Source organism: Microcebus murinus, chromosome 1, assembly GCF_040939455.1.
Source record: "Microcebus murinus isolate Inina chromosome 1, M.murinus_Inina_mat1.0, whole genome shotgun sequence".
In the NCBI taxonomy this organism is placed as follows: Eukaryota; Metazoa; Chordata; class Mammalia; order Primates; family Cheirogaleidae; genus Microcebus; species Microcebus murinus.
Window position 1 is genome coordinate 64,028,682 of NC_134104.1, and position 22,862 is coordinate 64,051,543.

The 22,862-nt window shown below is 42.1% G+C and overlaps 1 protein-coding gene across 1 annotated transcript in view; it reads right to left on the reverse strand.

Moving 5' to 3' along the window:
• Positions 1–592: 592 nt before the first annotated feature.
• Positions 593–22,862, reverse strand: part of ILDR1 (immunoglobulin like domain containing receptor 1) — a 38,070-nt gene continuing 15,800 nt past the window's right edge. The window contains exons 4-8 of the mRNA XM_012780509.2: positions 19,792–19,911; positions 19,350–19,496; positions 11,506–11,637; positions 10,476–11,296; positions 593–6,175 (exon numbers count right to left, since the gene is read on the reverse strand). Of these exons, the coding sequence (XP_012635963.2) occupies positions 6,134–6,175; positions 10,476–11,296; positions 11,506–11,637; positions 19,350–19,496; positions 19,792–19,911 (1,262 nt within the window). The 3' untranslated portion in view covers positions 593–6,133. The remainder of the gene's footprint in view (positions 6,176–10,475; positions 11,297–11,505; positions 11,638–19,349; positions 19,497–19,791; positions 19,912–22,862) is intronic.

The following is a 22,862-nucleotide window of genomic DNA, read 5'->3' on the forward strand; positions in this document are numbered from 1 at the left end:
TATCTAAGAACTCTTTGCCTTGCTCAAGAACACAAAGATTTTCTTGTATTTTTTTTGTCTAAATATTTTACAGTTTTAGCTCTTATATTTAGGTCTATTATCATTTTGAGTTAATTTTTTGTGTGTTAAGAGTCTAAATCCATCTTTTTGTATATGACTAAACAAATGGTCCACCACCATTTGTAGTAAAGACTATCTTCCTCCTATTGAATTGCCTTATCAGCTTTGTAAAAAATCCATTTACCTATAAATATAAGAGTTTATTTCTGAATTTTCAATTCTGTCACACTAATAGGTTTAATCTTATGTCAGTACCACCCTGTCTTGAGTATTGATGCTTTATAGTACATTTTAAAATTGAAAAGTAAGTTAAGGATTTTTACATATAAGTTTAGGGAGGCCGGGCGCTGTGGCTCACGCCTGTAATCCTAGCTCTTGGGAGGCCGAGGCGGGCGGATTGCTCAAGGTCAGGAGTTCAAAACCAGCCTGAGCAAGAGCGAGACCCCGTCTCTACTATAAATAGAAAGAAATTAATTGGCCAACTGATATATATATAAAAAATTAGCTGGGCATGGTGGCGCATGCCTGTAGTCCCAGCTACTCGGGAGGCTGAGGCAGAAGGATCACTCAAGCCCAGGAGTTTGAGGTTGCTGTGAGCTAGGCTGACGCCACGGCACTCACTCTAGCCTGGACAACAAAGTGAGACTCTGTCTCAAAAAAAAAAAAAAAAAAAAAAAAAAAGTTTAGGGAGAAGTCTGTTTATAGTTTCTTTTTTTGTAATGTCTTTGTCAGGCTTTGTGCTGGCCTTCCAAATGAGTTCAGAAATATGTCCTCCTCTTCTATTTTCTAGAAGGGATTATATAAACTTGGTGTCAATTCTCCTTTAAAGGTTTAGTAGAAATTCTTCAGTGAAACCATCTGGGCCTGGAGATTTTATTTTGAAGAGGTTATAATTAAAAAATCAATCTCCTCTCATAGTAATAGGGCTATTCAGATTGTCTATTTCATCTTAGTTTTGATAGTTTGTGGTTCTCATGGAATTATTTCATTTTTTCTAAGTTGTCAAATTTCTGAGCATAAAGTTGTACGTAGTACTCCTTTATCATCTTTTTTAATGGTTGCAGTATTTGGAATAATACCTCTTATTTTATTTCTCATATTGGTGATTTGTTTTCTATTTTGTCAATCTTGCTAGAGGTTTATCAATTTTATTATAATTTTTAAAGGACCAGCTTTTAGTTTCATTGTTCTTTTTGGTAATATTTTTCTATTTTCAGTTTTCAATTTTATTGGCTTCTGCTCTTAATTATTTCATTCCTTCTGATTGCTATGGGTTTATTTTGCTCTTCTTTTTCAAGTTCCTTGAGGTAGGAAGTTAAATTATAGATATCTTTCTTCTTTTTGTGGGGTAGGGGACAGGGTCTTTCTCTGTTGCTCAGGCGAGAGTTAAGTGCCATCATCATAGCTCACTGCAACCTTAAACTCCTGGGCTCAAGTATCCTCCTGCCTCAGCCTCCCAAGTAGCTGGGACTACAGGTGTGTGCCATCATGCCTGGCTAATTTTATTTATTTTTGTAGAGACTAGGATCTTGCTGAGTTGCTCAGGATGGTCTCAAACTCCTGGCCTCAAGTGATTCTCCTGCCTTGGCCTCCCAAAGTGCTGGGATTACAGGTGTGAGCCACCACTTCTGGCCTTTCCTCATTTTTAATGTATTTAGCACTATAAATTACAGTACTGCTTTATCTGTATCCCACATACTTTGTTTTCATTTATATTTAGCTCTATGTCACCTTTTAATTTCCTTTGAGACTCCTTTTTTGACCCACAGATTATTTATAAGTGTCTTGCTTAGTTTTCAAGTGTTTCAAGAATTTCCTGTTGTCTTTGTTAGAGAGTTTTAGTTTAATTACATTATGGTCATTGTACATGCTCTAAATGATTTTAATTTTTACCCTTGTTGAAGTTTGTTTTATGGTATAAAATGGTATAAAATGTTTTTTTTTTCTTTTCTATTGAGTGAATGTTTCCTGGGCAATTGAGAAAAACATATTCTGTTAGGTCTGTTAGGTGGTATGTTTTATAAGCGTTAATTAGATCTTGTTGATTGTGTTGTGTTGATCTTCCATATCCTTGTGATTTTTTTTGGTTTTTTTTGCTCCATACTTCTATAAATTGCCAGAGAGGGTGGGGATGGCAGTGTTGAAATTCCTAACTATAACCGTAGAGTCTTCTATTTCTCATTTCAGCTTTATCAGTTTTTGCTTCATGTATTTGAGACTCTGTGGTTTAGTTTGTACACATTTAGTATATCATGTCTTTCCTGGTGAATTGATCCTCTTTGTCACTGGTAATTTTCTTTGCTTCTAGTTTGGAGTCTATTTTATCCAAACATTATTGCTTTTTTAAAAAAAAAATATTAACCTGTACATGGTATATCTTTTTCCACCCTTTTTTACTTTCAACTTACCTATGTTTGAATTTGAAGTGATTTCCTTTTATGCAGCATATAGTTGGATTATGGTTAGGTTTTTTTTTTTAATCTAGTCCGCCAATGTCTGTCTTTTGATTCATGTATTTAGACCATTTACATTTAAAGTAATTATTGATATGTTAGCACTTTAGTCTGTTATTTTATTATTTATTTTCTATTTCTTTCCTCTGGTTCTCATTTCTCTTTTTCTCTTTGTCTTTCTGCAATTTACTTGAATATATTTTAGGATTTCATCTTGATTTATTTATAGTACTTCTGAGTTTACATCTTGTATAGTTTTCATAGTAGTTGCATTGGATGTTACACATGCTACTTATAACAATGTTCTGGGATCAACATTTACCACTTTGAATAAAGCATAGAAACCTCACTTCCATTTAGATCCCTTTGGTTTTCTTTAAGTATCAGTTTTGAGTATCAGATGGCATTACCATTTTTGTTTCAATCATCAAATATGATTTATAAAACTCATAAGGAAAAGAGTTGCCTATTATATGAACCAATATTTCTGCTTTTTCTATTGTTTATTCCTTCCTGATGCTCTAAGTTTCCTTCTTTTATAATTTCCTGTCTGTTTGAAGAACTTCCTTTATTAGCCAGTCTTTTAAGGGTTGGTCTGCTAGTCACAAAATATTTTAGTTTTCATTCATCTGTGAATGTTTTTCTCCTCCCTTGACTCTTGATAGTTTTGCCAGATATAGAATTATGGATTGACACTTCTTTTCTTTCAGCACTTAAAAAAATATTTGGCCACTTCCTTATTTATGATTTCAGATGAGAAATCCATTCAAATTGATGTTTCCCTACAGGTAATGCATTATTTCTCTCTGGCTGCTCTCTCAGGCTTTTTTTGTCTTCAGTTTTCAAAAGTTTAATTATGGTGTACCCTCACATGGATTTCTTTAGATTTTTTATCTTTGGGATTCATTCAGCTTCTTGGATCTCTAGGTTGGTGTCTTCCATTAAATTTGGGACATTTTCAGCCATTATTTCTTCAATTATTCATTCATCCCTACCCTTTTTTCTCCTCTAATTCCAGTGATATAAATAATATTTTGTTATTGTCTCATAGGTCCCTGAGGTCTGTTCATTTTTTGTAGTTTATGTTCTATTGTTCAAATGGGGTAAATTCTATTCTTCTGTCCTCAAGTTCACAGATTTTATCCTCTATGATATCTATTGCACTACTGAGCCTATCTGGTGAGTTTTCAGTTTTGGTTATTGTATTTTTCACTTCTATAATTTCCATTCATTTCTTTTAAAATATAATTTCTATTTCTTTTCCGAGATTTTTTTCATTTGTTTCAAAATAATTTATAATTATCATAGCATTTATATGATGTCTGCTTTCAAATTCTTATCAGATATTTTCAACATCTGATTCATCTCAGTGTTGGCATCAGTTGATTTCCTTTTTCATTTCAGTTGTTATTTTCTTGGTTCTTGGTTTGTATTCCAGACATTTTGTCTATTATGTTAGGAGACTCTGAGCTCTATATAAATATTTTATTTTATAGCAAGTTATTCTTTAGGTTTAGCATATATGTCTTAGCCTACTTTTGTGGGTTGTGATTCTAATGGCAATTTAATTTTCAGAGCCCTGTAGTGCTAGTTTGGTCTGCTTGGTTATTTGGTGTTGCTGGGGCCCTCCACTAGTCTCTGTAGGTACTGCCTGAGGGAGCAGGAGGAATTTCCCTGCCCAGGTTGCCAGATATCTCTTGGTGAGGGAAGGGTGTGAGGAATCTTCCTGCTGGTGTTCCCCAGCTGATCAGGTTTCTCTGGGCCGACAGTCTCAGTTCCACAAAGTGGCTTCCACATTGAAGCTGCTAGCTGCAGGGCTGCTGGCTGTGAAAGTTCCCTCTTCATGTTCCTGCAAGGGAGAAGAGTCTCAGGCCTGCACAAAGAGGCTTCCCCAACTGGACCACTCGGTTTTCCTGGGTTTCTCTTACTGATTCTTCCTGCCCATCTCAGTATCTCTCCTCAGAAAACAAGAATCTCTGCCCCAGCAGGCAGGAGAGTACTTCCCCTGGTCACTTATTTTTTTGCAGGACTCCCAATCTGTATCCTTGCCTGAGGTTGCCAGAGGGACTCCCTTAGATCCAATGGGATGAACAAGCTAGTAGCAGACTACCTTCTGTTGCTAGGTGGGAAGTCAGAAAACACCTTCTATTGTTTAAGGAGATGCAAGATGCCTTGCCTCTGTGCTGTTCTTCTGGTCCTGGGTTCCCAAACTAGATGGCTACCTTCTTAACATCCTTCATAGTTAACCTCTGGTTGTCTCTTGTGCCATTTCCAAGATGTATGAAGTTGTACTTAACAGAGAAGAGCAGGCAGTGCCATCTTGTTCCAACCAGAAGTCCCTCGCCTACTGAATTTTTCTGTCTATATTATCTGTTAAAATCTTTTTTCCTGTTTTGCTACATTTGGCCCTTACACATGGATATCAATAAAGGAAACCTTTGTCCAATGCAGAAATTTAACCTATTTTCTCCACATGGAATTAAGTTAACAAGAGTGGGAAAAATGAATGTTAATAGGCTACAAATTGAGCACATACGAATACTCTTGAAGAACACAACCCGCCCTCCACTCAGGCTACCTCCTCCCAATATGCTCAGGGTGGGTCTCCACATCAAGTACAAATGGATTTACGAAGCCTCCAAAGGGGCTGCAGAAAATGAGAGAAGGTAGTAGAGGTTGTTACAGGGAGGGCACACACAGCTCTTTCCTCCTGGGGCTGAGAGGCAAGACCTGCCTGGATGCTTCTGCTTGAGAAATCTGAGTAGTGCCAAGAGAATGATGGCTCCAGAACTACCCAGGTTGGCCAGGCTTTTCTCTGAGCTTTAGTGGGGAAGGAGGCTTAATCCAATCAAGTGCACCAAAGTAGAAAAGCAGATATTTATTTGGGGTAGAATCCTCAGCCTAGTACATTTTATTTTTTATTTATACACTGTGCTGTTCCCAAGAAGCATTTAAAGTGATTTTAATGGATACATAATATAAGAAAATATAAATTAAGAGCAAGAAGAAAACAAGGCACAGGAATAAGACTGTAAAAACTCCTTGCTTGTGAGTTTCTACATTTAATATAAATAGCCCAGGAGAGGGCACAAGGATGGAGTATGTCTTGTGACATCTCTTGCTAGAACCTCAGAATTGCCCAGGACTGAGCATGGGGTCAGCAGGATAAACTCCAAATATGGAGGGACACTCAAGATATGCAATAGAGGGAGACAAGTTCCCATGGGGCTTTCCTATAATACTCCATAAATTTCCAACATGTTTGATTTCTTCTTAAAAATTTCTGAGTCCTCACTTTGAAAATGGCCATAGTCCTGGGCAGTGTAGCCTAGTTTAAAGACTCAGGCTACTTAAGTTCCTGAGGGACCACATCCCAGTTAGGGTCCATCACTAGTCAGAGACTATATAAATATGCAGAGTGTGTGAACCAAAGCTAAAATGACAGTCATTAATTCCTTAAATTCTTGTTTTTAAAATTCTTCTATTTGATTCTCAGAATGTAAGCCAAAACCGTTATATACAGACGTGCAGGTCCCGCCCAAGTCAGCTGGAAATCTAGACGATGGTGATGACACATGGGAGCCAAGAAGTAGCCACAGAGTCTGTGCTGTGCCTGGAGACTAAATGACAACACTCCTTCCACTATGGGAGCTGCCTCTCTCCTGGGGAATAGAAGAGCACAAAAAAATCCAGTCAGCCAGAATCTTCTATGTATACAATACACAAGGTGCACTTGATTCACAAATCTTGAGTGAGTGGCGGCTGCCAGAACAGCAGATCTGAACCTGAAGACTATTTCTTGACTCTGCATGAAGCAAGTCTCTCTCCTCAGGCTTAGATTTCTCTTCCTGCCTACCTCTCTAGAGTCTCCCTCAAATACCCTTAATTTCAGAAACATTCTTACAGTCTTGTTCACTCTGCCGCGTGGTCTGTTTTTTAACATCTTCAAGTCTCTTTTAGACTGAAAAAAAAAGTCTGATGAATGGAACAGCCACCTGTTCCATTCATCAGTCCATCTCTCTACCATTTATCCATGAAGACATAGCCCAGTTCTCTTTTTCCTATTTATAGTCTCCTGAACCATTTATTCCCAGCCTTTTTCTAAAAAGTTTAGCTTCACATTTTAGTATTTCTCTGAAGTTATTTTTCAAAGATCACTAATTACGTCTTCACGACTAAACTCAGTGGCTTTTCATCAGAAATTATTCCACTTGGTCTTTGGGCTTTTTCCACTTGCTTGATGACAGTAAAGAACTATGGTTTACATTTCTCGTATTTCTCTAACTATGTGCTATAGGGGATTGTTTTATTAAAGTTTTGAAGATCTATACTTGTAGTTCATGAATGTGACCTTCCATTATCTTATTTGATGTAGGAAGATAAGACATCTGTCCTAAAATATACTGTTCAAAAGGTGTCATATATGTATGTACATTCATGTTGCTATAAAAAATCCAATTATCAGGAAAGTGAGTTTTAGAAGTCATGTTTTCTAACCAAAATGCTGTGAGATTAATGTTATCTGACACAAAGGAAAACAATGAAATGGGATAAAAGGAGTTTGTACAGAACTGGCTAAAGGAAAACCTAGACATGACCATGGAGGAGACATTTTGTTGAAAGCAGAAGATTAAGAATCCTGATATAAGTTTTTTCAATAAATCAAAAAGTCAAGAAAAAAAGGGGAAAAGCCAGGATTCTCTATTGAAAGTTTGAATTTAGCTTGACGAGAATAGAACACGGTGGTTTTCTCTTGCAGTAGAATAGGTGTGTATAGGCCAAGTTTGGAACAAGCCAGACATGCCTGGCAAGACTGGAAAGAAAGATAACTGATTTGACGGAGGCCAGGAACAGAGGGGCCACTCAGTCTATAATCACTGGAGTTAAAAGCTTGAAGTTTCTGTTCCTTATATTTCTGAGGTTGTAGCTTCAGCTGAGTGAAAAGACTACCAGACCTGAATTGAGATCTCAGCTGGAGTCCCGGTTCTGGAGTTGGATGGGAGATCCCTCAACGTAACTTCCATTTCCTCATGGACACTGTGCAAAAAATAGTTCTTAGCTATTTCAGGCTCCTATGAGATCATCTACATGGAAACTCTTGTTTATTAGTATCTGTTACACATCACTCTTGAGAGAGAAGTTTCCATGTGAACCAAGAACTTTTTTGTTTAATTCATATTTTTCTAAATACTAAATAATTTTTGATAAGTATCTTATAAAAAGTTATGGTTAAGCTGTAACTGAAAGGCTGCTTTAAAAAACAAAACAGTGATATATCTTATCAGCTCTAGGAACAAACAGAAACTGCAAGTGTCCATGATCAAAGATCACCATCTAGAGGCCTAATCATATTATGGTATCTGAATTCTGCTGCAAATTCCAATGATTTCAGAGGCTAGGAAGGTAACCTGTCTGGGAAGCATCCAGTCCAGGGGTGGGGAACCTGTGGCCCTAAGGCTAAATCTGGCTTTCTAGATCCTTAAGTGCAGCCAAGACTCAATCCAAATTTTACAGACGAAAGGCAGCAGGTTCCCCACCCCTGATCCAGCCTCCAAGGAGAGGAGGGAAGAGCAAGACTTTGGTCCTGGAGATGTTTTTGCCTCAATAAAGGCATTCAAAATTCAAGTTGCAAACAAATCACACAAAACACTCTACCCTTCAAACTAACCAATCTGCCAAATCAATTGTTGGCCCTGGGCCTCTGGTCATGGTAAGAATATGAGGGGAAAGTTGAATGTGATAATGTAAAAAACGATAACTCCTTGGGAGATAAGCTCATAAAGACCCAAAACAATGGAGGCTTTTAAAATTGCCTTGAACAAAATCTCTGCCTCTGGGGAGCAACTTTACAATTGAAATTTGGTTTGCTTATGGTAGAATTATTGATGTATACCTCTTGATGCTAAAGGAAGCTGTATTACACTCAGAAAATGAAGAAGAAATAAAGTTATCAGAAAATATCATCAACCCCTGATGATACTCTTCTCTCTTTCTAAGGAGTCAGCATGAGTTATTGAAAAGAGCACAGGCTTGGGGGGGGGGTGTGAAGGGCTATGTTCAAACTTTGGCTTCACTCCCTATTGACTGTGTGGCTTTGGGCATGTTACTCAACCTCTCTGAGCCTCAAATGGTGGTTGTGAGGATTAATTAAGGCTTAGAAAGGGCTAACTCTAGTGTCTGGAACATAACTGATGTTTCTTTTACACCTCTCTTACAAGAAGCCACATTATTTAACTTAAAGAAAACCAAGAAAAGAATTTAACTTAGAAGAAAATGGGGTTTAGATTTTTGGCCCCAAACTGGTTTTTAAATTATATTTTTTCTGTTAAAATGAAGAGACGTGGTTTAGTCACTATATGATAAAGTAACTGTCATTGTCAGTTGTCTGACCTTTGACTGTATTTTCTTTCAGGATGTAATTTTCTTACTGATAACATAGAAAAAATAGTTGTCTCATCTGCAAATGAGGATAATAGTATAAATCTCACAGGATTGTTGTGAGGATTAAATGAGATGCTGCACGTCTATAACTCAGTACCACTTAGCAAGGGGTGGCTATTTTCACTATTGCTGATCTTTGTGTCTCATGAGACATCTGTGATAAAATGACATAGTTGCCATTGACTATTTCAGATATATCTGCTGGTCTTCACTACCTTCCTTATACGTTGCTTTCTCACCAAGGTTCTGCTTTAGAAAGAGCAGCACTGTGGCTCTTCTAAGAGGCCTGCTCCTTTTCACACACCATGTGTTTGATTGATTTTTTAATAAAATCATAGCAGAACACGTATGTCCAAATGGGAGTTATATCCTTCAAAGCCCATGAGAGACTACAATTCTTTTTGTAATATCCCTCTACTCTAGGAACTTCCCTCAGAGCTACTTCATGTCTCTTTGACCATCTTAACAGAAGCAAAAGAGAAAAGGATTTTAGTTAAATAGAAGACTTTGGTGGGTAGCTTGTAAATTGGCTCTGAGGCAGTTCATTAATGTTTTTGAGCAACGGAAGCATTCATTGGCAAAGTGCCAATATTAAATGAACACCATCATTTGGGGGTATTAATTATAAATGATGTTTTAAAGTCATTTCTAAAAAACAAAAGACCTGTCCTCCAGAGGCCCCAAAGACCTATATCCTGGCCAGGTGTGGTAGCTCATGCCTGCAAACTTAGCACTCTGGGAGGCTGAAGGGTGAAGATCTCTTGAGGTCAGGAGTGCCAGACCAGCCTGAGCAAGAGCAAGACTCCATCTCTACAAAGAAAAAACAAAAGCACCTACATCCTCCTGTGTTCTCCTTTTAGCCTGGTAAACTATGTCTGGCACCCACTGACATCTTGCCTAATAATCCCAAAATTCTGATCCATATTTGGGATATCAGGGTTTTGTTTTTTTAAAAAAAATCATTTTAAATGATCCTTTCTAGAAGATGTCTCAGATGGCCTCATCCTCATATACACTAGGACCTTGTGTGCTGACTTGACAAATGTTTTCTGTCAAGCTGCCCGTTCTAATTTGGGGTATGGAAATACACTGCTAAATAAAGCAAGGCAGCTGTGAAAGGAGGTAAAGCCTCAGCCATGCAGGCCTGCATTCAAGTCCTAGCTCCACTACTCACAAGGTGCTTAGTCATTCTGAACCTCATTTCCTAATCCGTAAACTGGGGACACTGCTTGACCTGCTCAGAGGACTGTGATGAGACCTAGGGTGACACTGAGGACAAGGCCCTTTGTACACTTTGAGCCCCTCTGCTGCACTCCACACTGCCTGGCACCCTGTACTCATTAGGTCCCGTTAGCTCTGACAAGGGGTGGCTCACCCAGCCGACAGGAGTAATTTGTGCAAAACAGGGCGGAGGCACCCTCAGCAGGGGCACACGAGGCGGCCTGTGTCAGCTGCGGCCATGCCTGGCTGGAGAGTCCTCTCTGCCCATGCCCGACCCTCAGTAGGATGCCCCAGGCTCACCGAGCGCCTCTCCACACTCCCTTTTTTCCTGCCATTCTTGCCTGGAATGACATCCAGTGAGCTGTAGCTGGGCGGCTTCTCCTCAGGCCAGCTTGGGGAGTGCGAGCGCTGGCGGTGGGCCCTCCGGCTCTGGGGCTGCCTCTCCTTCTCCTCCTCCTCAGAGCTCCAAGAACTGAGGCCCGAGGGCAGGGGAGGAGAGTAGCTGCGGTGCCTGCGTCTCCCACGCCTCTGGGCGCTCTCCCTGGGGCTGGGCCTGCGGGGCCTCTGCTGATAGTGGCTCCTGAGAGGGGGACGGCTGGGACGCCAGCGCGCCACGCTAGATGAGGGGCCATCACTGAGGCTGTCCCTGTCTGACCAGGGTATGGGTGACCCATTGAGCCTGGAGCTGTGGTGCCTTCCACTCTGCGGGTGGTCCAGCTCCCTTCTCTCCAATGCCCAGGGCTTTGGCCCCCGGTCCTGGAAATCCTGCTGGAAATCAGAGTAATGGTGCGGCCTTCTCCCCTCCCTCAGATCCCAGGGTCTGGAGGGAACTGGAGTGAGCCACTGCTGGCGGGAGGAGTCACTGGTCCTCCCTGAGGATGGCAGGTCTCTGATCAGTGGGGGCAGCTGGATTATTCTGCGTTCCACAACCTCGGAGCCCAAGGAGGACAGCATGCTGCAGGGATGGCCCAATCTGGTTTTGAGGTCAGGGGGCAGAGGCTGGGCCGGGTTGAGGTTCCGCAGCTCTTTCTCCAAATACTCCAGGACACCATTGGTGATGGGAGGGTGAGCCGCAGTCTGGGTCGCTGGCATCTGTGGAAGACTGGACCGCAGGGACAAATCTGAATGAAAACAAGGACAGAACATGCAGATCTACTGGCCCCAAACAGAATCAGGACATTAGAATGTTACATCATTTAGCTTGCCTTTACTCCCTCCCACCCGCAGTCATGAAGGCACACACCCTATTGGTCATGGGGCCCCGATGCTGTCCATGTTCCTACCCTTGCCCTCTGCCCTCCCCAAACCCCAAATCTTGGGCAAGGTTTACCTCGCTGCAGCAGCGGGTTCATTGCATAAGATGAAACCTGGGAGCTCCTGTCCGCCCCCCAGTACAGGGGTTTTTCCATCATCTGAGAACCTAGGGCCTGAGCCTGCTTCATGTAGCGGTGGCGGGCCAGGGCTGCAGGGGAAGAAGGAGAAATGCAGACCCTCAACCAGGGCAAGCTCCAAACCTCCCACTTCACTTCTCTCCACCTTGTGGTCTTGCAAGAAGCCAGCTTCTCTCCTCTAAGTCCATTCTCACCTATCTTGCATGGGAGTAAGGGTTAAGGACGTAGTAAATCAACTGTAGCTCTGGCAAGTGGCTGGGAATAAATTCTCTATATGCAAGACTATAAATTCCACACCCCATCTCACCCTCCTGCTCACTCCTAACATCACCTAAAATACACAGGTAGATGGATAGATCCTGGCAGACGATGAAATCTCAGGCCATGGGCCAACAAAACCAGAAGCCAAGGCCACAAATAGAAGGTGCAGATCTTAGGGGAGGCTGTGAGTCAGGGGTAAGACTGTCTGCCAGGCAAGCTCAGGGCTGTCTGCTCGGAGTGAAAGACAAAAGGAAGGATATGATGCTGAAGTCAATGGGCAGAAATATTAGGTCATTACGTTGAAGAGTGTTTCTAGCTGGCAAACCAACCCTTGGTGGGAGAAAATCTCTGGGACGAAAGCAAGGAAGTGCAAAATGCTCAAGTGGACTCAAGTGGATCATTTCTACTCTTCTCATCTTATTAAGTGTTGGGATTTTCCCTAAGTATGGGAAAGAGTGGGGTGCACGCAGGAAGAGGGAAGGGAAATACCATTTCCTTTATGGGCAAAGAAAATAGTATTTTAAAAAGCAGCACAAAGGGGCCACAACAATATCGCTCCAGTAACCTAGGCAGGGCTGGTCTCAGGCACAAAACCCACAGTGAGTGCAAATTAAAAATGAAAGCATTTAGTTGTTTTTGTTCATGAATTTCTATTTTGAGGTAATTATGGTTGAATACGTCTCCCAAGGTCTCTGACTATCCATGCATGTAAGACATGTACTTTCATGTTTAAGTGCAGGAAATGCCTGCCGCATGCTGTGAACGACAGACCCCCAACCTGGCACGCCTCTGTTCCCCTCTGTCTCCCTACTTCCTCATCTCTTCCCCAGGCCCTGTGACACTCCTAAAACAGTAGGGTGCTGCCTGAGGCTTCCCCCTGGCATAGCAGGAGGGGGCGGAAAACAGCATTCTGGACCCAGCTACAGAGGGTGAGAGATTTGCTGAGGCCAACGGTAAAGGGGCCAACTGGTGGCCTATCCAGCTGCTCCAGTTTGCAACAAACTTCCAGCACAACAGGAAGTGGTAGTAGCAGAGTCCCTAGAAGCGCTAAAGGCAAGTCACAGCCCAGCCTGGAAGAAATCAGATGCAAACTTGCGGCAGCTCAACCAGCTGCCACGCCATCATGCCAACCGATAGCCTCCCAGCCTCCCCGAAGACAAGTCCACAGGCTCCCACTTTCCGTTCCCTGTTGCTAACACATGCCTCTCCCTAGCCCCCTCTACTGGCCACCAACACACATACTGGAGTGTCCTGCCTAGTACATGCCAGTTATCTTACATAAGCTAACTAGTCCTTTGAGAAATCTCTTAATGTGGGAATCAGATGAAGAAGTTCAGCTCAGAGAGGTCACATTCCCAGCCCAAGGTCCCACAGCCAGGGACTGGCAGAGCCAGGGTGTGAACACGTGTCTGTCTGATGTTCACGCCTATGCTCCTTGTGCCACACCGAGTCCCCAGACACCTTTATTTTCTATGATGAAGTAAAAAACCTTCCCCAGGGATACTTCCTCAGTTTACTTCTCTCCAACTCAGCTCCACACCTTTCAAAATCCACTCTAGACTACTCTCTCCCTCCAAGGCCTGGGAACGTCTGACTCCCTTGGGAACAACCCTATTAACTGCCACCCCTTTAACTGAATCCTGGTTTCTTCCAGATGGTACCATTCCCCTGTTTGGCCACTTCCTTCTATTCTCCAAATCAACAGGGGAAAAAGGAAGAGTTGTGCATCCTCCTTGCTTCTCAAATGATTTTTTTCTATTAAGGGGACCCCCAGAACAGGTAACTCCCTAATGACCCTTCTAGATCCTGCATTAGCTTTCCTGCCAATTCCCTGAATTTTTTCACACAGACCAGAGATTAACCTGCCTGCTCTCTTGTTAGCTGCCACCACATTTTTCCAGGGCCCCTCCCTTCCTTGTTGTACTAGAACTGATAAAACAGCATGTAAGACACAACCTCTGAGCTTCTCTCTTTCCCCCAACCCCATCCCTGGAAACAGCCTCTCAGGGATGTCTAGATCATCGGGGTGTCTGTTGCTCTCCTAATAGGGAATCAGACAGGCAATAAAAATAAGAAACAAAGCAAGGAAGCTTCAAAAGACTCCCAATAAGTTACCTCTTAACATCAGGGGAGTAAAGTCTGCCTTAGTCAACTTTAATGAGCTTGTTAAAAATATAGATTTCTAGGTCTCGCTCTCAGAGCCTTTCCTTCAGCTGGCATAATGCAAGGTGAGAAAATGTGTATTTTCAACCAGCTCCCTGTTCTAATGCAAGAGGTCACCTTGGAGTTGACAATGAGGATTCTCAGAAAATGGTCCTTAGGGATAGGTTTACTTAAATACAGACTTTGAAGGTCAGATGAACTTCAACTTGAATTCCAGGATGTATTAGCTATGTGATTTTGAGTGAGTTTCCAGAGTCTCAGAGATTGGTTTCCTCATCTGAGAGGTGAGGATAATAATAGCTTTTTTATAAGGTTGTTGGAGGTTAAATGAAGTAATATACATGAAGTGTCTAATATATGACAGATAGTCAATAAACAGTTGCTCTCATTGCTATGAATTGCTCTTTTTGCCCAAGATCTCATAGAAGAAGAAAACAAATATTGGGAGACTAAACCACCAAAGGTATATTAACCTTCATCTCTGAAGATAACTCAGATCATATTCTTTAAGCTGTCCCTTTCATGACAGCAATGACACTCAACACCTCACCCTCCTGCAGAGACATGCCCCTCTCCTGCCCTGCAGCCAGCATCATCTGTGTGCATCACCACACAGAACTGGTGCACCTGAGGGTCTCCGATTCCACCTGCCTGTAACAGGTACCGTTCCCTACCATCCCCTCTCCCCTCTCACATAACCCATTCTTGCCCTCCTTTTAACCACAGTCACATGGTCCTTTTGCTTTTGCTAAAACTACCAGTCCCCCTGACTTGATTCCCAGTCATTTCAGTGACATCCTCAGGAGCTTCCTAGACTTCCATGCCCCTTTTGAACTCTTGTAATGTCAGCTTTAGGAAACTACCAGTAGAAGCTTCTGGGCCCCAGTCAAGCAACTGACCTCAAATAGGGCTCATCCCAAGAGGGCTTTCCTTGACTGATCTACTGATCAGTGTGTTCCCTCCTCTATGGCAGCAAGTTAAACATTCACTATTTCTCAGGTCTTCCCCTCCCCATGAACTTACGTGACATCATCTTTGTTGAAGACGGGTAACCAGCCCTGGACATGGAGTTAGGTTTAGTGCAGGGCCCTAGGTTTAGTGCAGGGCCCACCGCTAACAGGCTATGTGTAATTGTGTAAAGTCCTTCCAAGCCTCGCTTCCCTCAGCTGGTGGGGGTGGGGGTTGGGGGAGGGGCTGGATAGATTGATCCTCAGTGTGGCCTGTGCCCACTGCAGGGTGTGCCTAGGGGTTCTCGAGGAAGGAGGGCCAGTAACCACCCTAGGGATGAAAGCTGTTTCTCCACTTCTCATGGTAAAAATAAGATTCAGTTTCAAAAACCTTTCATCTGTAAGTCCTACTGTGGGTTGTTTAGCAATAGTAAGTGAATTATCAAGGCTTACTAAAATGTGGTGTCATTTTCGTTTTTCTCCTCTCTAACCCTCTTTTAACTCTCATTGCAAAGTGGGAGCACGTTAAGGAGATGGGCTGTGGTCAACGAAGTTCAAGAATCACTGACATCTTTCTTGAAGCTCCCTTCTGTGTCTAAGAAGTTTGATTTGCTGAAATCAGTCAGGCAGCTGTGAGCTGCCTCAGCCTCCTCCCTTATGTGTTCATCATCCTCCCCATTTTAATGACCTCCTCTCTGCCTTCAGAGATCAGGCTGCCTCCCTTCCCGTTCCCTTCCCTTGCTAAGGCTAATTCTTTCCACTGTAGGCCTGAGGCGACTCCTACTGGCTTCATTACTCCTCAGTGGTCACCTCACTTCTTAATGCTTCACTTTACTCACTTGTCATTGATCTTGGTTCTTTGTGTATAAATATGCTTAGGGTTACCTAATTCCACAAAAGCCAACAATCACCTTCCCCTCCCCTAAGCAAAGAACTCTCTTTAACAACGTGTGCCCCTCTGTGCAATTCCTCTTGTCAACAAACTTCTTAGGACAGTAGTAACTTTGAAAGTGACCTCATTTGCGCAAGGTCAGGGATCTTTATGGCCTACATTTCTTTATTTCACCAGTTCTTTTAAATACACTTTAACCCCTTAGGAGAAACCACTCTCCCCCAGAACCTCTGTTTATTAGCTTACCCACAAGGAATTCATTTATCACTTGTGCTAGTCTCGTCCCCAGTCTTGCCTTAGTGTCCCACAGACCTCGGGATTCTAAGATGCCATCGTGGGAGGGTTTTTCTTATCTCATTCTGCATATTACTACTCCAGGGGTAGTGGTTTCCCTATGGCCTCTCTCCCTGAGGTCCCTGAAGGGTAGGAAGCCCCATGACCCAATACTGCATCCTCTGCTATTATCTCCTCTTTAAGGAGTTCACAATATCTTAAGCAATCTCACAGTGATCTGCCTAAAGGTTGTGGCAGTCCCAGTCGTGGGAAATGCAGACATTCACAAGTCAGATGAACGTGGATTCCACACTGCACCACCGTTGCTACTTACTAGCTGGGGACTTCTCTGGCCTTCAGTCTCCTGTCTGTTAAATACAGATGACATCTGCCTTGTAAGGTTGTTGTGAGAGTCAATGAGGAAATATACGCAAAGGGCCTACACATAGCAAACAGCCAATAAAAGTTAGTTCTGTTTTCCTATAAGATAGCAACTTGGAGCACAGGCATGAAACCAGACTCAGACCACTGACCTTCTTAAATTGACATTGTAGATCAAGTTTTGTTTCTATCTTAATGGGTATTCCTTATTTTTCCTTTAATTTATTTTCAAATTGACCAAAATGACAAGAGTGATTATCTTTGGATACTTAGATTAGTCTTTACATTTTCCTGAATTTCTCAACTTTCCTACAATGTAGTACTTTACTTTTATCATTAGGAAATGTTATTTAAAACAAAAACTAAAAATCCCTTTCCATTTAAAGTAGTTGATGTCATTCCATCTATTTACTAAGAAAAGGTCTTTATAGAATCATTTTTTATTCTTTTGCTTTTACCATATATTCTGTAGCCAAATTTTTTAGGGCATAATTCTGTTTTAAAGGATAAAATTTTAGTCCAAAAAAAAGAATATATGAAAGGCAAGATCTTCTGCTCCCTCTTCCCTTTCCCTAACTCATAGGTCATGTAATACTGTTGGTGCCCAGAGCCACAGCATTACATCACCTGGGAACTTTAGAGAAATACAAATTCTAATGCCCCATCCCAGACCAACAGAGTCAGAAACCCTGGAGGTGAATGCCAGCAATTAAGTTTAAACAAGCCCTCCATGTAAGCCTAATGTGAGCTTCAGTTTGAGAACCACTGATCTAATACCCTTCTCATCTGTTCTGTTCTTTTCAAGTCATCTCTAAGGAGTAGTACACCATTGTACTAGAATAAGAAATATATATTTGGTCTTGTGATCTAAGACACCAAAATAGATGCTCCTTTATCAACTCAGACAGACCCTAAGGTTAAGGAAACAAAAGTTACCTACAAGTCAAGGATTCAGACCCCAGCTGGCATGGCAAATTTCTAAATGCTACAAGAAAAACCACACTCTCACTAAACTCCCTAATAGTAGGAGCCATGAGGCAAGTTATCAGACCCCTTCTAACTGGATTTACAAACTAGACCACTACAACTAGTGGGACAGAGGACCAGCCTTATAAACATTCTTTCCTTAAACTTCACTAGCATTGAAGAAAAATAAGACAAAAAAAAAAACAATAAAGAAAATATAAAAAAAATTAAAAAATAAAAACAAAAAAACCCATTCTTTTCTTATAAGTATCTACAGACCTTAAGCCAGTTTCAGTCAGCTTATACAGACTATACACAAGCTGTCTTTGTGACCTATAGTTTACTTTTTGACATAAAGAACCAAATTCTACTTCATTGTAATGCTAAAACCCCAGCCCCAAGGTGAACATGGGATGTATTAATATGTTACAAACATGTTTACCTATTGCGCATGTGCTCAGCTCTCCTAATAACTATATCAATATATAGCTTCCCCCAAACCTGTTGAATATGTATGGACTCTATTGTGCAATACAGACCCTGTGAGGTATAAAACCCAACTTGATCTTTCCCTCTTTAAAGAGAGAGCACCTTTGGTCCACACTGGAGACTGTCTCTTCCCAGTCTGCAAATTGATATCACCAATAAAACTCTCCTTTCTACTATTTAGCCATCCTCATACTCATTTGGATGACAGTCTCTGCCCCTGGTTCCTGGTATACAGCTCCTATAATCCTTGGGATCTCCAGAGTGATGAGTGCCTTTTGGATGCTACTGAGATAACTGGTGGCTGCAGTCTCCTCTGTAGCTTCAGGATGGGGCTGGTCACCAGAAAGACAAAGTAATGATTAGAGGGTTGGGACTTTCATTTCCATTCTTCTGACAACCAGTGAGGAAAGAAGGGCTAAAGGTTGAGTTGATCACCAATGGGCTATGATTTAATCTATGGTTCCTATGTAATGAAGCCTCCATAAAAAACCCAAAAGGACTGGGCACAAGGAGCTTCCTCGTTATTGAACACATGGAAATACTGGGAGGATGGCACACCTAGAGAGGTCGTGGAAGCTCCTCACCCCTTTCCACATACCGTCCCCTATGTATCTCCTTCTTCTGTCTGTTCACTTGCATTCTTTAAAATATCCTTTGTAATAAATGGGTAAACATAAGTAAGTAAAGTGTTTCCTTGAATTCTGTGATACACTCTAGCAAATTAATTGAACCCAAGGAGAGGGTCATGGGAACCCTCAACTTACAGACAGTTGGTCAGCAGGATAGGTGACAACCTACTACTTACAACTGCGATTTGCATCTAAAGTTAGGGGAGAGTCTGGTGGCACTGAGCCCTCAACCTGTGAATGCGATGATACCTCCAGGTAAATAGTGTCAGAATTGAGTTAAATTATATGACACTCAATTGGTGTTCGCTGGAGAATTCTTGGTGTGTGGGAAACGCCCCCCTCCCCCCCACGCCCCATATCTGGTATCAGAAATGTTGAGTAGTGCCTGAGAATAGGAAACAAGTTTGATTTTTCCTTTACAAGTGGTATTCTTTCTGTTTCATTCAAACAACTCCCTCCAGGCACCTTATGTCTAAACAAGGCCAGTGCTAGGAGCAAAGACTAAAGCACAGGCTATCAGGGACACTGAGGGAGTGCCATCTGTAGGCAGAGCTATCTGACAAAGGCTTTAGGCAGCCTAGAAAGTGGGCACCTTCCATGTGGCTCTACAGCCTCCCCAAGCATCATTCTCAGGGCTGAGGCAAATGTCCTCTGAGCCTGCAATGAGAGAAGGGCATGGAGGAGAAGCTGGGAGAACTTTTGGCCTGAGCATGTGAAGCTGATGAGTCTGGGGTCTTGGGCATTAGTCCATCTCATCCCACCACTCGCCTATTCCCTCTCACCTTCCTCAGGGCAGCAGCAGCGGGTGGGACAGCAGGGGCAGCGGATGTAGCAGCAGCAATACTGAGGACAGCACTGACACCAGCACACACCAATCAGCAGGAGGAGGAGGAGGGCTCCCAGAATGATGAAGATCACCGTCAGCCAGTCTGCAGAGGGGAGACCGAGCAGGGTTCAGACCAAACATTCAGGGGGAATGCTTCCAGTCCTCATACTCTAGGCATCTAATAAATACAGCACTTGATCTACAGGTTAAGCTTGAGCAATATACTGGAAAAAAAAAAAAGAAAAATGTTTAGCTTTCATAAGGGAACTTCAGAGGCTGCCAATGCAGTGACAATAACCTAGGTTTGCTTATTTCCGTTTTTTTTTTTTTTTTTTTTCCTGTAAGTAAAAGTGTTACAGTAGTGAGGTGGCTAAATAGAAAGCTCCAGCAGCACTTACGCAGGACGATGAGCTTCACCTCCTTATCTGGGTCTCCTGAGGTGTCCCCTGGAGCCTCAATGGTGCAATAATACACTCCATGGTCCCACCACATCACTTCATTAATCACAAGATCTGCTCCTACACAGGAGGGAGGGAGAAAGTGCTAGTGGTCAGAGGAGACGGCACTGATTTTTAACCCATGTCAGCTTTAAGACCTGAGCATTATCCTTCCACACCCTACAAGGGAGGGCCCCTGGGAGTTCAGAGAAAGGTCTCAATTCCTATTTCTCCAAACAATACAATGGTGACAGAACTCACTAATCACTGAGCCCCATCAGGGGCTTTGCAAGGATTTTGGATATACTGTCTCATTTAATTTCCACCACAGCCTATAAGTGGGTGTGGTATAGATCACCAATTGTCTCCCATTGTTCATTCTCTCCTTCTCCCATGGTCACAGAATATTGACCATGTACATGACTACTATGATGTGCATGTTTGTCCTGTGCAAAACTCATGCTGAAATTTAATTGCCATCATAACAATATTAAGAAGTGGGACCTTTAAAAGGTGATTGGGCCATGAGGGCTTCTTAGCCCTCATGTGTTACCTGGGACACAAATGTAACAGCTGCCATTGTGAACCATGAGGAAGAAGATGACATTCTTGGGGAGGACCCAGTGGAACAGAGCTACCGCACTAACTCTTATTTTATATGTGAGAGAGAAATAAACTTCTTTATGTTTAGGTCACTAATATTTTGGGCTTTTGCTTACTCACAATCAAACCTAATCCTAACTAATACTGTGGGCATTAGTACTTAACTTCATTCCAGAGGAGGAAAATCAAGACTTAAAAAGGCTAAAGGAACTGGCCTATTAATACAGACATGGTGCTCAGCATAGGGAGGTTCAGATTCACGTCTCTCTGCCTCAAAGCTCTTAACCACTGTCCTCTCCCACGTGAATGGAAAACTCTACAGCCTGCAGCCTTTACTAGCCTAAAACGATCAAATACTTCTAGATCTGAAAGAGACAGATATGAGATGAACTTGAATAAGTAAGGATGAAATGCCAATATGTTAAGAGTAAATGTAACTCAAGAAAACATTGGGTTCTTGTGAGCACTGAGTGCTACGTTATCCCATTAAGACAGATGAATGGTTAACATGTTTGTTCAAGTTTAGCAAAGTAAAAAAATATTCACCAAAGACTTCTTGTGGGTCTGGCACTACGTCAGGCACTGTGTGTGGGAGACCTAAAAGGAACAAGACCCTTCTCTGACCTGAAAGGGTTTAAAATCCAGTCAGAGGCACCGGGGCCACCTCCAGGTCTCAGCTCATTGGCTGTCCCTGCTCTCTTACCCTATGATAAGAGCCAGGCGACCTTAGCTTTATAGACTTGCTCCTGTTTAGTTGGTGGTCATATCTGCAATTCTTTATTATCTGTTCGTAAAGAAACATTTATTGAGGAAATGGAACAAAAATGCAAGGTCATAGCAACACTGGACCTAACTTTGACTTCTGTTTCCTTCTCTTTCTATTTACTACGTCAATCCCTACAACGTTTTCCTACGCACTATTTTCCAAACCCACTACCTTTCCAAGAAATGAGCTTACTCCAGACTTGGAAGAATGGTGAAATTGCTTTAAGGGAAATTCCCCCTTACAGCTTGATATGTATTATAAATCTGCCCCAATTTTTACTGGAGACATAAAGGACATTTTAGGGATGGCAGAGTAATGAGGGCATTTAGATACGCTAATATTTTTAAGGACCCAAGAACTGATTTGACAGGGTTGTCTCAAATTTCACAGGCATAAAAGTGTCAGAAAACAAGGGCTCCAGGAAGTCACAGCAAATCTGGAAGTAGAAATAAAAACCCCAGGGAAACAGTACTGCTTTCCTGTGGGAGTGAGCAAGAGGCAAGGTTTGATCCAAAGGTTGTTGGGAGTGGAGGTAGTGGAAGGTATATACATTCATGTTTTTAGAAAAAAAAAACCAAAAAACCAAAAGAACAAGAACTAGCACCTATGGGTATTTTCAGCCTTCAGAAACTGTGAGGTGATTTACTTTGGAGTCAGATCAGAACTAATTCTGCTGTATTGGAAAAAGTGGAACCACCTGAATCTTTGAAGATGTCCCTGGAGACTAGAAAAGAAGGACAGATGTTTCCTAAGGCTGAGGGATCTGGGCTGGCTTAGAGAAATCAGAGATTGGATGTAAAAGAATCAGAATTAAGTATTACAAAGTTGGAAGCAATTATTATTAAACTGGTTCCCTTTAAATAGTCATAGAATATTCCCTGATTTCCTCAAATTATAGATATGGTACCATGAGTAGCCTACTGAGTTCTCCCCATTTTTCCCTTTTAACCAGCAAATATTTATTTAACACAGCACATAAGGCTCATTTAAATAGGCTCCAAATTCTGTGCTGATAACCTACTACAGGAACCCTGGATTATAAGATAGGAATGTGGCGAGCTAAACCATTTATCTAAAAGTATACTGAGTGATAACTAACACTCACTGCACACTACTAAATGCTTTATAAACATTATCTCAGTACTCACAAATCTCCATAAGATAGGTACTATGTCAATTTCCATTTTATAGAAATTGAGGCTGAAGAAATTGAAGGGGCTTGTCCAAGTTCACACATCCTCTAAATGCAGACTGGGGACACACACCTGAGTCTGACCCCAGAGCCAAGGATCTAACTGCTACTCCCTGCACCAGGCACAAATAGAGAGGCTTTAGGCCCCGCTCTTCGATATTGCATTTGCTATTCACTTTGGTGTAGCGAATACCATTGTGTCCATCTTTTAGACGAGGAAACAGAAGCCAGAGAAAATAACTGCACTGAGCTAGTGAGAGGGAGCACTGGGACTCTCGCCTGGGGCTTTTTAATCCAGGCCCAATGCTCTCTCCTCTATCAATGAAGGGCAGTGTTCTCAAGACAGCTATCTACTCAGAAGTCCCTATTTCCTTCCAAATGGACAACAGGAATGGCCAGAGGGGAACTCAGAAATATGGCCCTGAGAGCAATCTGTGGGAAAAAATCAAAGGAACCTGATCCATGCCTTAA